The sequence below is a fragment of the Staurois parvus genome, unplaced genomic scaffold (assembly GCF_062004578.1).
Source record: "Staurois parvus isolate SC_StPar_1 unplaced genomic scaffold, SC_StPar_1.0 ptg000187l, whole genome shotgun sequence".
Taxonomy (NCBI): Eukaryota; Metazoa; Chordata; class Amphibia; order Anura; family Ranidae; genus Staurois; species Staurois parvus.
The window spans coordinates 556823-572856 of record NW_028317983.1 but is presented as its reverse complement, the minus strand read 5'-3'; the positions used below and the strand labels follow the sequence as shown (position 1 = coordinate 572856).

Here is a 16034-nt window from a genome sequence, read left to right as displayed (position 1 = left end):
ATCTAATATCTCTGAAATGTTCACCTATTCGTACCTTGAGTTGTCTTTTGGTCTTACCAATATACATCTTTTTACAGGGACAAGTCAAAATGTATAATACTCTCACTGTAGACCAATTTATAAGGCTTTGAATTTTATAATGAGTGCTATTCCTTGAGTCAAAAAAAGAGTCTGTACGATCCACATATTTACAGATTTGGCATTTTCCACATTTAAACATCCCTTTAGTACGTGATTTTAACTATGTTGTCTGTTTTAACGGTTGATAGTCAGAATGAATAAGGAGGTCACCAAGATTTGGTGCTCTTCTTGCTACCATTTGGGGGCGCTCACCTACAATTTTATTCAATTTGGGACATTGAGTTAAAATCTTCCAATGTTTTTCTAATATTTGTTTTACAGCTTGCCATTGGGCTCCAAATTGAGTTATCATTCTAACAGGTTGCTCACTTAATTTGACCTTCTCCTCCTTTTTAGGAGATAATAAATCCTTACGGTCAGTTTGATATGCCCGTCTCCGAGCTTTTCTGATTTGAGAGTGAGAGTATCCCCGTTCCCTAAATCTTCTATAAAGATCCTGTGCTTCCATCCTAAAGTCATGAATATTCGAACAATTTCTCCGACATCTCAGAAATTGTCCCACTGGAATTCCTGAAATCAGTGAACGTGGGTGATAGCTTCTGGCCTCTAGTAGAGTATTGGCAGCAGTAGGTTTCCTATATGTTTTTGTGAGGAGTCTTCCGTTCTCAAGTCTAATTTCCAAGTCCAGGAAGGAAATACACCTTTCATCAAAAACATACGTGAGTCCAATGTTAAAGGGATTTTGATTTAACTCCTCCATAAAAAGTTTTAATTCCTCTGATGTTCCTCTCCATACAAGGAACACATCATCTATATATCTTAACCAAATCTGGATATTAACAAGGAACCTTGTTGATCTGAAGACAACCTGTTCCTCCCAGAAACCTAGATGCAAACATGCATAGGCCGGAGCCCACGGTGCTCCCATACTAGTACCTCTGATCTGTTGATAAAAGGTATTATTAAATTGGAAAAAGTTATGTCGTAACACAAAGTCCAGCAACTCACTAATAAATTCATTCTGTCCTCCCGAAGTGGGGTATGTTTTATCAAGGAAGTAAAAAGTTTTTGTGTACACCTCCTTTGGGAAGTGTTAACCTATGTGCCAGTGCTACAAAGACTTTAGACTTTAGTGGTCATTGTCTTTGCAGCACATCTATCCAGACTGGTCTTGGTGTTATTTTATATGGTTTTAGGTCTGTGTGTATTGTCTCATACTGAGGTGATGGTAAACCAGGGCGATTGCCCATATGTCAAATATTTATATGTAATAAAGCATAATTTTTGGAAATTTTTCTGAGTATCACATTCTGTTCATTATGTAGCCGCTTTCTGTGAATTCCTTTTCACAAACCCTTCTTTTTTGTATATCTCTGTACCTGCCTGTTTTGCCTTTTGCATGAGTCTTTTGGCTGTTTTTACTGCTGACTCGGCTTTACCATTACTCTGTGGATATCCAGGAGATGATGTCTGGTGCTCAAATTCCCACCTCTCCCTGAATTTTTTGAATTCTTCCGATGTAAATTGAGCTGCGTTGTCAGAGAACACAATATCCGGAATGCCATATCTGGCAAAATGAGCCTTGAGTTTTTTAATGACTGTTTTGGCCCTTGTGTCCTGTAAGTAGTCTATCTCCCAGAAGTTGGAAAAATAGTCCACAGTTACCAGATATTCCTTGTCGTTCCACGTGAACAGATCTGTTCCTACTTTTGACCATGGTCTGTTTGGAATTGGATGTGGTTGCAATGTCTCTTTTGGTTGCTTATCATTGCACGATGCACATATTTCACACTGTGCTATAAAGTTTTTTATGTGGTTATTCATTCCAGGCCAATAAACATATTCTCGTGCACGACGTAGACATCCTTCTACACCTAAGTGAGTCGAGTGCAATCTTTCTATAATGTTTCTTCTAAGGGATTTTGGTATGACAGCCCTTTCTCCTTTAAAGATGATTCCATGCTGCACAGAGAGTTCATCTCGTATGTGAAAAAATGGAGAAACCTCCATTGGAGCATGCTGCTTGTGTTTTGGCCATCCCTTCAAGATGACAGTCTTTAGGATCTGTACAGTTTTATCTTCCGCTGTGCAGGTCTGTATTTGTTTCAGTCTGTCTTTTGAGACAGACAGATATTCACACATATTGATGCTTTCAATGTCTTTTTCTTCTTCATTTGTGATGGGTAAGTAAGCTCTGCTTAGGGCATCTGCAATCAGTAAATCCTTTCCTGGACAGTAACAAATGTTAAAATCATATTTCTGAAGCCTTAACAGCATACGCTTCAGCCTTTTTGGGGCATTCAGTAGTGGCTTAGGATCAATGCATATTCTTAACTTGCCTGATGGTTTTTTCACTATCACCAAACTGCTTATCCAGTCTGTGCTTTCCTGTACTGGTGCTATCATACCTCTGCTGTGCAAATCCTGCAGTTCCTCTTTAAGCGGTTGCATTAAGGCTACAGGTACTCTTCTTGTAGGCAGTCTGGTAGGCTGTATTGTGTGATCAATTTCTAGTTTGTATTTACCTTCCAGGCACCTATCACCTTCAAATAAATCAGCATACTCTGTTGTTATGTGGTGAAAATCCAAAATGTATTCTGCCTGTTGTTTAGGGTTTTGAGTATTCTCAGAAATTTCCAGAGCGATGATGTTATGGGACTGCACCTTTATTAAGTCCATAGCCTGAACTGCTTTAACTCCCAGCAAAGGAATGTGATCGTCCTCCTGCAACACAGTAAACTCCACTCTGTAGCTCTTTCTGTTACGTGGATTTCTTAATTTTAGCTTGCATGTTCCCATGGGTTTCAGAACACTTTTGTTGTACATGACCAGTACCTTATCAGTGGGCTCAATGGGAACCTGTTTGTTAAGCAGAGTAAATGGAATGACATTGCAGCTTGCTCCACAATCCAGCTGAAATCTTATGGGCTGTTCATCCACCATAAATATGGCAAAGAGCTGCTATGCATCATTGGCTACTGGCTGTTTGACTACATTGACGTTCTCTGTTGCAGACTGCAGCTGCAGCCATGTGATGCCCTCTGTGCTGTCCTCGTCTGTGTCCTGGGTCACTGTGTGGACTTGTCTGTACTGTTTGCTGGTTTTGAATCTGCACACAGCTGAAAAGTGGTTCATCTTGCCACAAGTCCTGCAGGACTCCCCATACACTGGACATTTCTCTTTGTCTCTTTCATGTCTTTTGCCACAGTATTTACACTAGACTGAGCTCACAGGGAGCCTGGACCTTGCTCTGCCTTTCACAGATACTGCATGTGCTGAGGCATCACTGGTGCCCTCCATCATCTTCAGCCTGTCTTTAGTCAGCTCAGCAGCCCTGCAGATTTGTATACATTTCTCCAAAGCCAGCTCTTCCTCCCTCAGTAATCTTTCTCTGAGGTGAGAGTCTCTGATGCCACACACTATCCTGTCTCGGATAAGGGAGTCCCTGATGTCCCCAAATCCACAGGTTGCAGCCAGTCTCCTCAGCTCTGTCACATATCTGTCCACACTGTCCCCAATCTCCTGATTCCTTGAGAAGAACTTGTATCTCTCCACTGTCTCATTCTTTTTGGGGTCACAGTGCTTATCAAATGCTTGCAGTATGTCTGTCAGTGCCATGCTGTCTGTGAGCAGGGTCTCGGCTAGTTCTCTGCCTTTTTCCCCAATCAAGTAATAAAACAGCTTTACTTCCCTCTGCTCATCTCTGGGTGCCACTGTCAGGTCCACATACAGAGTAATCTCTTCCTTCCAGTGTCTCCATGTCTGTGAGAGATTGGAAGAAGTGACATCCAGTCTCTGAGGGGGTTTCAGGCCACTCTCCATAGTGCAGTCTGATAGGGACTCTGTACTTACAGTTGCTGATTCTCTGTACAGTTCCAGTGTCACACAATCTGTATTTGTAGACAGAAGACTTGCTATTCAGAGGTCCAGTGCCCAGCTGCCACCATGTTCTGTTAGTGGATCCTGCTCAGGTGCTCACACACTGTAGTTAGTAGGAGACATTTTATTAGGTGCTTCTAGCTGCCATTATACATGTGTCTGCCTTAGAACTACAACCAAAGAGAGGCAATAACACAGTTGTACCAGTATCTAAGTAGTGAGACCCCTAGAGGCCATACACGGCATATAACATATTGCTACAGGGGGGGCTGATCTGTTAGGTAAAGCCCACATGGGATGCTGCCCTGCCCCTTCCTGCCTTCCATGCCTTCTATTGGTTTTATCTAATGATGGGCACCCTAACTGACTAACAGACTCCAGAAGGGGGCGGGGCCAAGCTTAACTATTGCAGTAAAAGGGTATATAACCTCAGCTGCCTATATCTCTGGATCAGCCAATGGATTTGACATTCAGTGAATTGCTTACTCTCATTTCACTGCACACTGTGAACTTCTCACAATGTGCATTAACATCCAGTAGAACCCGCCTCATTTCCTTTCATTCATCCAGCATCCTTAAAGTCATAGTAAACTCATTTTTTTAAAAATAAAGCTTACCTGTAGGTAAAATGAATATCTCCTAAACATGCACCATTCTCTCTTTTTTTAAAGCCAGCACATGCACTCTGATCGAACGGCATGTCCATGCCGCTCCTTCAAAGCTGTGAGCTGAGCAGATGGCTGGAGCTCACAAACCTGGAAGGAAGACCTGGCATGTGATGCATACTAGCACATTATGACACTACCATGCAGGGAACTTTTTTTTATCTTGTGGTTTACCACCGCTTTAACCTCCTTAGCGGTTTTCCCGAGTGTAGCTCGGGGTAAAATTTGAGTACCAAGAGCGGTAACCCCGAGCTACACTCGGGCTTACCATGCGGCGTTGCTCAGGGGGTCCCTGCAGCGCTTACCTTGTCCTTCGCTCCCGCGATGTGTCCCCTGCAGCGTCCCCGGCCGATGCCAGCATCCGGCTTCCGTGTTCCGGTCCCTGTGACGTCGGGACGTACGGGCGCCAGAACCAGCGGGAAATTTGAAATTTTTTAAAAATGTCATTTTTGCTGTCATTGCTGTTTCAAACCATTTCACATACATTTTGTCCCGAGTGCTTTGTCCTGCGCCCTGCCTGCATTTTGACTGTTCTTTCTGCCTGGAAACTTAGAAAAGTCCATGGCGTCCAAAAAGCGTCCCTTTATGTCAAAAGCGGTTTTAGACCGGCTAGAGAACAGCGATAGTAAATCAGAACCACTTGCAGAATTGAGTGATAATGATTCGTGGGGGAAATTCATCATCAGACGCTGAAAACAATTTTGCGACTTTGCTCAGCGATGTGTGAATTTGCCTCTGTATTTCAAATTTCAGTGTTTTTGGTTTGATTATATTATTGAATTAAATTTATTATTATTATATTATTATTTTTTATGATTATTAATTAAATTATAATTTATGATTTCGTGTTTCAAGTTTTATCATACCCGGGATGTTTACTAGACTCTTGTTCGGACAGATTTCAGTGAGTTATTCCTAAAAATTACAGCCTACAATAAAAAAATACATATTTCCATGCAAAAAAATGGTACCGCTTTCAGCACAAAAAATCGGAAAGAATCATACCGCCGAGGAGGTTAAGCGGTTTCCTCCCCAGCTCGGCTGTCACTGACCCCACCCCTTTCATTTATTGGATTTCAGTTCTTTCAATCATGGAGACTCAGCATCACACGTGGGCATTACACAAGCCAGTCCGCTTTTTTAAGGAAGCTATGTACAGCCCTTCCCACCAGCCTTGATCTGCCTGCATTGCATAGGGAAGCACAGATGACATCACTGGGTCTAAAATAAATTATGTAATGAAAACAGAACAGTTTTATTTAAAGATGTTATGAGCATGTTGATGTGGTGGGGGATGAACCCAGGATAGCAAAATACAAGCAGATTAAAGTTCAGCTTTAATGAAATTCCCCTTTAAATGCAGTTGGTCTGAAGGGATACAAAGGATATATTATACATTCTCCAAAGTGAATTGTTGTGCTTTGTTTTTAGTCCACCGAACACACATTTACTGTTCCTTACTTGAATACATTTGTAAGGATACACTCGGCTTATTGTTGGTTATTCATATTTATAGATTCAGCTTTGGAGGCATTTAAGGTCCTTCCCCATTATATATTCTCATTAGACCTACATCAGTCGTTTGGAGCCCACTGAAAACATTCCCCTGAATGGCAAAACTGTGAAACCAGAACAGCGATAAAATGTAGAATAAGGATCTGTAATAGAGGTTAGGGCAGCGCACTGTAGGAAGGACATAGGAATTTCTATAAAAGGGATGGGGATCTCACTTACAGGGAAAGGTCAGAAAAACTTGACTTGTTTAGTTTGGAAATAGAAGCTTTAGATGTGGTCTGATTAATATGTATAAGGTCTGTAAATGTTTTCAGTCACCCACTAATACTTGTCCAAGGTCAGCATCAGGATATAGCAAATTAGCTTTTTATCCCATAGACCAGTGGTGGTCAACTTGTTGGATATCTGGAGCCTCCGTTGTGGCCCATGACGTCACCAAAGGGCCACACATAATGTTCAGTGCATCTAATGCTACAGAAATTGGTTGTAAACAGATGGTCAGAGACTGCGGGCATCCTACTGGAGATTTTCAGACACTACAGACATACTAAATGTAAAAAAGGGATATGCAAAAGAAAGCTTATGGGACCACAGCTATATGTAGCACTACCTTCGTAAGGGCTTCTAGATTTGATTGGGTCCCCCTATGCTTTGCATGACCAAACAATACATACTTTTCACAATTTCAGAATCGGTAAAACAGTCCTTGAACTGGTTTTTAGTTGTTTTTATTAAGGTTTTAACAACTTGGATAGGGTCTAGGGGTATATGGGATGCCCAAGGAACTGTAGAACTTGAGGACAAACTTCTCAGCAACTATGTCCAGAAAGGGTGACTGACAAAATAAATCAAATATTGCAATGTCCCTTTTTATGGTGTCTTCAGACCCCGGTTAAATCCGCTTCTTCACCCAGCAGTGCTGAGGGTATCCTTGAGCAAGGGGGTCTCTAGAGCTTGCAGTCAAGCTGTCCCAGGTAAAGATTAGTTGGGTATTGCACCTGACCTCTCTCTCCCCTTATCAGGGGGTGTAGAAGTACTCATATTGTCCTGTCCTGTCAGTGTGGTGGGTTGGTAGCTGCTCTCAGGCCTTTTGCTGGGCTGGCTCCTTCCTTGCTAAAAGGTTGTCCTCCCAAGAAGACATTGAGGCAGTAGAGATCCTCCCATCCAGCATGCTACCTATAGGCAGGCTCCTCTCCCTGGGGCCCCCTCCCAGGCTCCACACTCCAGTCTTCCTTTAGCCCATCGTCCACCCGATTCCCCTTTTTCCCAAGGCTCTGTCATGTTTGATGGTTGCCCTGGTCACCAAACCCAGCCTCCTGCCAGGGGATTGGACAAGTTTCTGGAGAGGTCAGGGCTTCAAAAGCTCTGTATCAAAGGTAGGCTGCAAATATAGACAGGCAAGGATTATCCAGAAGCAGGTCAGATGAATATATTTCCAATACCAGGGTCAAGCAGGTTCAGGATCAGGGAAAACAAAAACTCAAGCTCAGTAATAATCTCATGCAGAATCCAGGTTTAAATAGGTCATTAGGTGCTGGTATTTGTGGTGGACGTGCCAGTGCATCCACATCCATGTGCATCAGCCATATGGCTGTCATGATCTTTGACATGTTCCTGACACTGGGCAAGCTCAGGACTTCCTTTAATCTTAGCTTGAATGTTTAAGTGTAACTCCAACCAAGAGAATGATTAAATCCTATATCAAGTCCAAAATACTAAGATATTGAAAATAGAACTTTAAGAGTTGATAGTTGGCATCAATCTTATGCAGGGTCCAAATGGACTTAGTGGATTATATAGCCTACCAGCAGACTGCTATGACGGAGTTGTAGATAGCAAGAAATAATCCAGCATATACTGATTGATTGTAGAACTGCCCCAACTCTGAATAAGGAGCATGGGCTACACCAAAACAGATGACAAAAAGGTGGCTCCATGGTATATTGCAAAGAAAAAAACCTAATAATAGAACATTAGAAGTCCTAAAGTTTTCACTGTTATGATTAGTGGAACTCAGATGGCATGATTAAACAAAGAGAAGTGTAGTAAGTCATATCTTGGAGGACAGCCGGTGTCACTGTTATGGTTAATCCCCCAAAATATTCCATTGACAGTACAGAAGCAATCCAACCTGAGGCTTAAAGATGGCAAATCCCACCAATAGGAAGTGACCAGTACAGGTTCACTTTAATCTACTCTGGTCATGTTTTCTGGCCCTTTAAGTCCTGTTACACTGAGGATTTGGGAGCCAGCGGTGACACAAAGCTCCGTTATTTGGGAATGGGTTTTCTGCAGACGGGAGTGAAAGTGATTGCAGGGAACACTGTGGTATTGGCAGAGGTTCAGCATGACTGCAGTCAGCATATTCTCTCCATGTTTCACAACCTGGGCTGGAGCCTAAAACATCCCTTATGGCCAGAGCCAGATACCGTTTCCAGTTACAGTAAATTGGGTTAACCTGGCATTACCATGTTTCTCAATACATCCATTGTTGTCCCTCACCTTCCTCTATAGGACTTTGTTTAAAACACACCACCGACTCCACCGGCCAAAACACACAACGGTAATGAACTTAAGGAGTTTATGTATCTGCTGAGTAACACACTGCCATGTAGAACTACAAGGGCAGCCGTGACAAGGCTTAAAGGAGATTTACACCTTAAAACCAAGAAAGTAACAGTGCTCAGACACCCTGTGAGGACTGCCTGTTTCCTGAGGCAGTTGTGAGCTACACTGTACTTTACTGTCTGTTACATTAAAATTGTTTATGAAAAGCAGCAACCATTTTTGTAAACCCATTCCCAAAAATACTACTTTTTTGAAAGGTTGGAGGGGCTTGCAAGCAAAATGAAAATTTGTCTTTTCTTGACCAGGGGCGGACTGACAACTCATGGGGCCCCCGGGCAATAGGGGAACATGGGGCCCCTATGTTCTTGCCCAAACTCAAAAAATCCTATGAAAAGGGTACCAGGGGCATCTCATGGGGCCCCCTACTGCCCCCGGGCCCTTGGGCAGTGCCCACGGGATCCTTGGGCCCCTGTGTCCTTGCCCAAACTCAAAAAAGCCTATGAAAAGGGTACCAGGGGCATCTCATGGGGCCCCCTACTGACCCCGGGCCCTCGGGCAGTGCCCGAGTTTCCAAGTGGTCAGTCCGCCCCTGTTCTTGACCTATGAAGCTATGTAAGAAATAAATTGTAGCATTTTTTTTTAATCACTGCAGTTGAAGTGTATGTGAAAGGAAAACATTTTTTGTAAAGCATAAGACAGGTCAGCACAGTGGCTAAATGGTTAGCACTTCCGCCTGGCAGTACTAGGGTCATTGGTTCAAATGCCAGCCATGGCACCACCTACCTGGAGTTTGCACGTTGTGCCTGCGTGGGCTTCCTCCAGGTACTCCGGTTTCCTTCCACACTCCAAAGACATGCTGGTGGGTTAATTGGATCCTGTCTAAATTGTCCCTAGTATGTATATGTATGAATGTAAGTTAGGGACCTTAGATTGTACGCCCCTTGAGCGTTAGGGACTGATGTGAATGTACAATATATATGTAAAGCGCTGCGTAAATTAATATATAAGAACCTGAAATAAATAAAATGGTTGAAACCCATTTTATTTATTTTTGGCCCATGGCTACTTATCTGATAGACTAAATCGATCTTGACCTCTCCCATTTTTTTCCATTTTTGTCCCATGGGGAGATTTCCCTTTTCTTCCTATATGGGAAATGCAAGGAAGTAAGAGAAATTATTCAAAAAGTGACTGGAATTCCCATTCAGGGGCGAACTGACCATTCGAGCACTCGGGCACTGCCCGAGGGCCCAGGGTCAGTAGGGGGCCCCATGAGATGCTCCTGGTACCTTTCATTGGCTTTTTCATAGGCTTTTTTGGGTGTGGGTGAGGACACAGGGGCCCCATGATCCCCTATTGCCCGGGGGCCCCATGAGTTGTCAGTCCACCCCTGGTCCCATCTTAGATGATAGTCATCAGAAGATTTGTCCCTATTAGAAAAATTAACACTTCTTGCTCTATGGACACATCCAAATGTTTGCCATTGCCATCACTTTTTGTTTATATGACAATGATCACCAGGAAAAGCAGAGAGTGTGAATCTCCCCAGCAGGGACTCAAAAAGCAATAAAAGAACTGAGAGAAGACAAAGCCTATCAGGTCTATCAGATAAGCAACCCATAGGCTAACTGAAGCGCATGTTCGGCAGGCTGACAATGCTTATAGTAAGTGGGAAGCAGAGGCTTAGTCATTTGTCAAGCTGCAAGAGGAAGCAGTGCCAGAACAAGGGCCTCTGACACCCAAGACGAGGATGCCAAAGTGCCCCCCATTCTCATCGCCAGCTCTTTTGGCATTACACAGCTAACACAAATTTAAATTGTTTATATACAAAAAGCAAAAACAAAGGGAAGAGAATGAAGTCCATTACTACAAATTATTGTAGTCATCGACGTCCTCACGGAGCTTAGGGCGGTGCCTTTGGATGTGAGGTGCAGAATACTCCTGGTTTGTCTGCACGTTGCATGTGCATGTTTGGCTGGGTCTGAGTCGCCTGTATTCATCACACATGTTGTTTACACTGGTGTCAGTCTGGACACCTTGCTTGTAAGGGCATTTCTTTATTAAAGTTTGATGTTTTTTAAAACATACTGCACCATGATTGTTCGCTTTTTTCTTTTGAGTGACAATCTGATCATCTCTCAGTTTGGATACTAAATCACCTTTGGAGTGGATTTTCAACTTTGCAGCACATCATCTGCTGGAGTTCATCCCTCATTTCTTCAGTGTTGTTGTCACCATATTATTCATTTCTCCCAGAATAACAAGTACTATATGCTGGTTTTTTAACAATCAGCATATTACTCTGGTGAGTTCTATTTAACCATTTTTGGTGGTAGATTTACTTGGTGATGAATTATTTTGGACATTATTGATTATTTGAACTTTTGGACTTTTTCGTTTTTGCTGGAATTTATTTTGATTAAAAATATTGTTTCTTATTGTTTTGTTATTTATTTTCTTGTTATACTTTGGCACGTATTTAAGCGCAACCTATTTTTTTGAAGTTTTGTATATCCTATAATTTTATAGGCTAGGTTTTGCAGCTTACTGTTTTATATAATTTCCGTGGCGCTGGTTCTTTATTTATATATAACATGCATTTTCTACACTTTCTCTCAGAGCCAGTAAAACAGTCCTTGACCATATTTTGTATTAAAGTTTAACAACTTGGATGGGGTCTAGGGGTATATGGGATGCCCAAGGAACTGTAGAACTTTTATGACAACTTCTATCCTGAGGGTATCCCTGAACAAGGGATTCCAAGATTTACCCTGGAGTAGTCCCAGATTAGAACTAGATGGGTATTGCACCGACTGCCCTCTCCCTTCTGTGGCCAAGGGGGTGTAGAAGTATGCACAGTGTCCTGTCCTGTAGCCAGGGGCAGACTGACCACTTGGAAACTTGGGCACTGCCCAAGGGCACGGGGTCAGTAGGGGGCCCCATGAGATGCCCCTGGTACCTTTTCATAGGCTTTTTTGAGTTTGGGCAAGGACACAGGGGCCCCATGATCCCCTATTGCCCTGGGGCACCATGAGTTGTCAGTCCGCCCCTGCCTGTAGCTTAATGGGTTGCAGCTCCTTGCAGGCCTTATGCTGGGCTGGCTCCTTCCCTGCTAACAGGCTGTTTTTCCCAAGTACACTGTAGGGCCTTCCGCTGGGGCCCCATCCCAGGCTCCACTCCAGCACCTTTCTTAAAACCATCTGCCATCCAGCTCCCCTGCTGATCAGGTTCTCTCAGATTTAAGGGCTGTCCTAGCCACCAAGCCAGGCCTCCTGCTTGGGGAGTGGCCAGATTTCCTCAAAGATGCAAGTCTAGGCCTCCTACCCTCTTCTAGAAGGTCCAGCAGTTTCTAGAAGGGTGGGAGGACTCCAGAAACCCTGGCCTGTAAAGCTTCCCAGTCGACACAAATCTAGCACCTCCTGCGCTCGAGGAGTCAGATCAGAGGAGGGCAGATTGAGTAAAATGATATTGTTTATCCAACACTGATCAAAGGTTATGCAACTCTAACATGAAGCTGGGGAAGCTCGATATTGACTGTAGTAGAGAACAAAAGAAAAGAGCGCACAAACATTGCGCATTGCCTCAGTAAACAATTCATGTCTTTATTGATAAGTTATACTCACAAGAGTAGCAGTAAAAAAGGCATATAATATCCAAAACCAACACAGGGTTAGAAGACACATGCAAGTTCCATCCAGAAGGGAGATAAACTCTTGGTCAACTGACGCGTTTCGAGGGGGGGTCCCTTCTTCCTCAGAGCTGACAGCTGCTACAGGTCACATTGTCTTGAGGATGTAACTCGCATGTGTCTTCTAACCCTGTGTTGGTTTTGGATGTTATATGCCTTTTTTACTGCTACTCTTGTAAACATAACTTATCAATAAATACATGAATTGTTTATTGAGGTAATGTACAAGGTGTCAGGACAGGAGCTGTGGAACGGACAGGCAGGCCTAGTGGCAGGGTCACGCACTGACTGACGACAACCACCACCCACAGACCGGAGTCCCTCAGGGCGCGGAGTTTAAGTCCCAGGCTGCCCTCCACCAGGGCCCCTGATGGTGGGAATGGACTTGACGCAGCCAGGAACCAGGTCGCGGCCCCCGAGACACCCCAGCTGCGGTAATGGCCGCCGCCAATGGCGTGTAGCTGGTAGGAACCAGATCAGACGATAGCGTAGTCGGGCAAGCCAGGTCGACAACAACGGGACAAACGTTACAGAACAGTAGACAAGAATAACAGGTCACAGGCCGGGTTCAGCAACGGGAGGTCAGATCAAAGGAAAACGCAGAGAATGGTCTAGTCAAAGCCGAGTCAGATTCCAATAGAGTCACGAGAGTATAAACAGAGCTGTTGCAACACTAACACACAAGACACGAATGCAAAGAGCACGTGCGGACAACAGGCTTATATGTGATCAACCACACCCCTCTGGGGGATGGACCGCAGAGGCCTGAAGGCATAAAAGACTCCCACCATGCTCTGCAGAAACCCAAGATGGATGCCAGCACATGGAGCAACATAACCTCTGGGAAAAGGTAGGACCTTGACAGTAGGTTTGTGCGCTCTTTTCTTTTGTTCTCTACTACTGTAAAGCCTCCCACCCTGACCTGAGGTAACCTAACTGCCTCACTCCAAGTCTGACTCATCCCAGGCTTCTAACAAGCCACTGACTAACCAAAAAGCCCTATCTACCTAGAGGTCGCTACACAGGTTTTGTATTTTCATACAAGTCTATTGGATGGCAAAACTTGCTTAAAGCAGGTCAAATGCAGATAAGAAAGAGATCAATTTCAGGTCATCTGCAGCTGTCAATTAATTCTTAGTGATCTCAGAAGCATCTCAAACAGATGTAAAACTGATGGCATTCAGATAAGTCCAAAGCTCATCAGATATAGGCCCTTAGAAAACTGTAAGGCGGCATGATGACAAACATATTGCAAAATGGATTTAGAGATTACATGTACTTTACTTTACCTTCCCAATTGAAAAAATTATATAGATACAGTAGATACATTATATATATATATATATATATATGGTGACATTGTGCAGATTCACTGTTTGTATATCTTGTTATTTGTGTTGCAGTGCCTGACAAATGGCTGAGTTAAGCAGTAGTCATTGGCCGTGCTCGCCCCTAGATAAAGATGCCATGGTTTGCAGCTGCAGAAAATCACACAGACATCGCTCCCGCGAGCATTTGTGTACTAACAGCTGACGCTTTCCTTTTCACAGTCAAACAATGGACCTTGCTGACAATTCATCACTTTTTAAGCACCATCAGCTGCAAATTTTTACATTTTTGGTCCTAGATAGACATTTGTAAGTGAGTGGAGAATTGTCTGCGGGTAAAGAGAAAACGTTGTCTATCTTGGCAGAAGGAGTGAAAATTGTTCATTTTGGAACATGGATTATCATGCTCATTAGCCAAAGAGGAGAATGCAAAATTCAAATAGGTTGTGTGTTACAACCGCAAAATGATCTTAGGGTAGCAATCAATGCTTTGTGGTTCCATGTTTAAGGAAAAAAATACGAGGGCGAGGGTGTCACAGGCCCTTGTCACTTCATCTTCGGAAAATGCTAGTTGCCTGGCTTTTATGAGAATCTAATAATGGACAGTTACTTAGTAGTAGGGGTATCAAGAGAAGAAGGCAACACGACTGTTGCTTTTAGGTAGCTTTTATTAAAAAAAAAAACAGTAAATACAATAACACTCTAAGGTTCTTTATTTTCACTTCTGAAACATTAAATTAAATGTGACAGCAGACACAAGCTCAGATTAGGAGTCCGCTTCTTATGTAAGGAGATGACGTGAAGGTGAAGCATGCCTTCCTTAAGCTTTTGAAAAGAATTGAATTAGTAACCTCTCTAGTTACTGGACAGCTTTTCTGGTAGAGAAGCCTTCCTTTTGGAAATCTCCTGATGAGGCTCTCCTGAAGACCCCAGGTCTCCAACCCATTTCTCACTGAAGAAGGGAAACCTTGTATGAAACCTGACTACCCCTACCAGACAGGTTCCTATACCTACCTAAACTTGCCTATCCAGGGCCCCACTGCGATACACAATGGACTATTTATAGTGCATCTGCACCCAAGATGGCTACCAAAATCTCACAGGAACTCTGTGCCTAAATCTGAAACAGACTTCCCCCAAGATGGCGCCCAGAGCCCATGACAGAGGGTACATTAATCCTATGTTGGGCTATCTCCAGAGCCAGCAGTAAATCAACAGTCATGTGACTTCTTGGCTTATACTAAAGAAAGGGAAATTGATTTGTAACAGGGGCTTTGTGGTTGTTTTGGGAACAAAGTACAAGTCCCTACCCCAGCTCCAGCCCTGCGAGAACACTGTCCCTCCTGCTGAAGTCGAACCATCCATCTATTTGATATTTGTGGATATAGACTTTTATATCCTGAGCAGGGGTGGACTGACAACTCATGGGGCCCCCGGGCAATAGGGGATCATGGGACCCCTGTGTCCTTGCCCAAACTCAAAAAAGCCTATGAAAAAGGTACCAGGGGCATCTCATGGGGCCTCCCACTGACCCCGGGCCCTCAGGCAGTGCCCGAGTTTCCAAATGGTCAGTCCACCCCTGATCCTGAGGAAGGAATGTCCTCACAAGAAATAGGTTCACTGGTGTTGTTCAGGAAATGGCATTACAGTCACATCACAAGGACATACATTCCAGAGTCACTTGACATTACACAGTCAATCACATTTAGTGGATGATTCGCAGTAGTCATAAGTGAAAGCATGTGCAATACTTCAGTAGCAATCTCCCTACAGTGTCTTCACTGATCAGGGCCATTAGTACTCACAGGACTGTGCTCTCTGTCGTCATCTCCTTGCTAGGTAAATCTCTCCCGGGTACCCTCCAAAGAAGTAGCCTCCAGACTGGTTTAACAGGCCTTTTGCAATCTCACCTAGACCCCACCTCCATAAGGGACAGAATAACTACAGTTGGCTCTTCTTGCATACAGGTCCACTCCTCCTGGCCTCCTGCCTTGTCCAGGGCCTAAGTGAGCTCACTACATCCTGATAGGCGTGAGGTATTTAGCTCCCTTGCCCCAAGAGTGTCTGCTCCTCCCCACCTGGCTTATATATGGGTGCTGACTCACCCCTGACATCCCTGTGGGAGGGTTCTACCTAAAGGGGGCCTAACACCTGGTGTCACTACCTGCTGTACCAGACAGTATTCTGGTGCAGAGCCACCTAGTGGCAAAGTAGCTAACTGCAGCTGCCTACACACTTAGCAAGCACAAAATTGATTGCTGTATTGCTTTTCAAGCAGCGAACAGCAACCCAAAGTTGTCTGATGGCACT

The 16034-nt window shown here is 43.8% G+C and overlaps 1 protein-coding gene across 1 annotated transcript; it reads right to left on the bottom strand.

The window, feature by feature from the left end:
• Positions 1 to 241: 241 nt before the first annotated feature.
• LOC149462020 (uncharacterized) lies at positions 242 to 1009 on the bottom strand. The gene has a single exon (XM_089677550.1). It carries the CDS (start codon positions 1007 to 1009, stop codon positions 242 to 244), a length of 768 nt encoding a protein of 255 aa, XP_089533676.1.
• Between the last annotated feature and the right edge of the window lie 15025 nt (positions 1010 to 16034).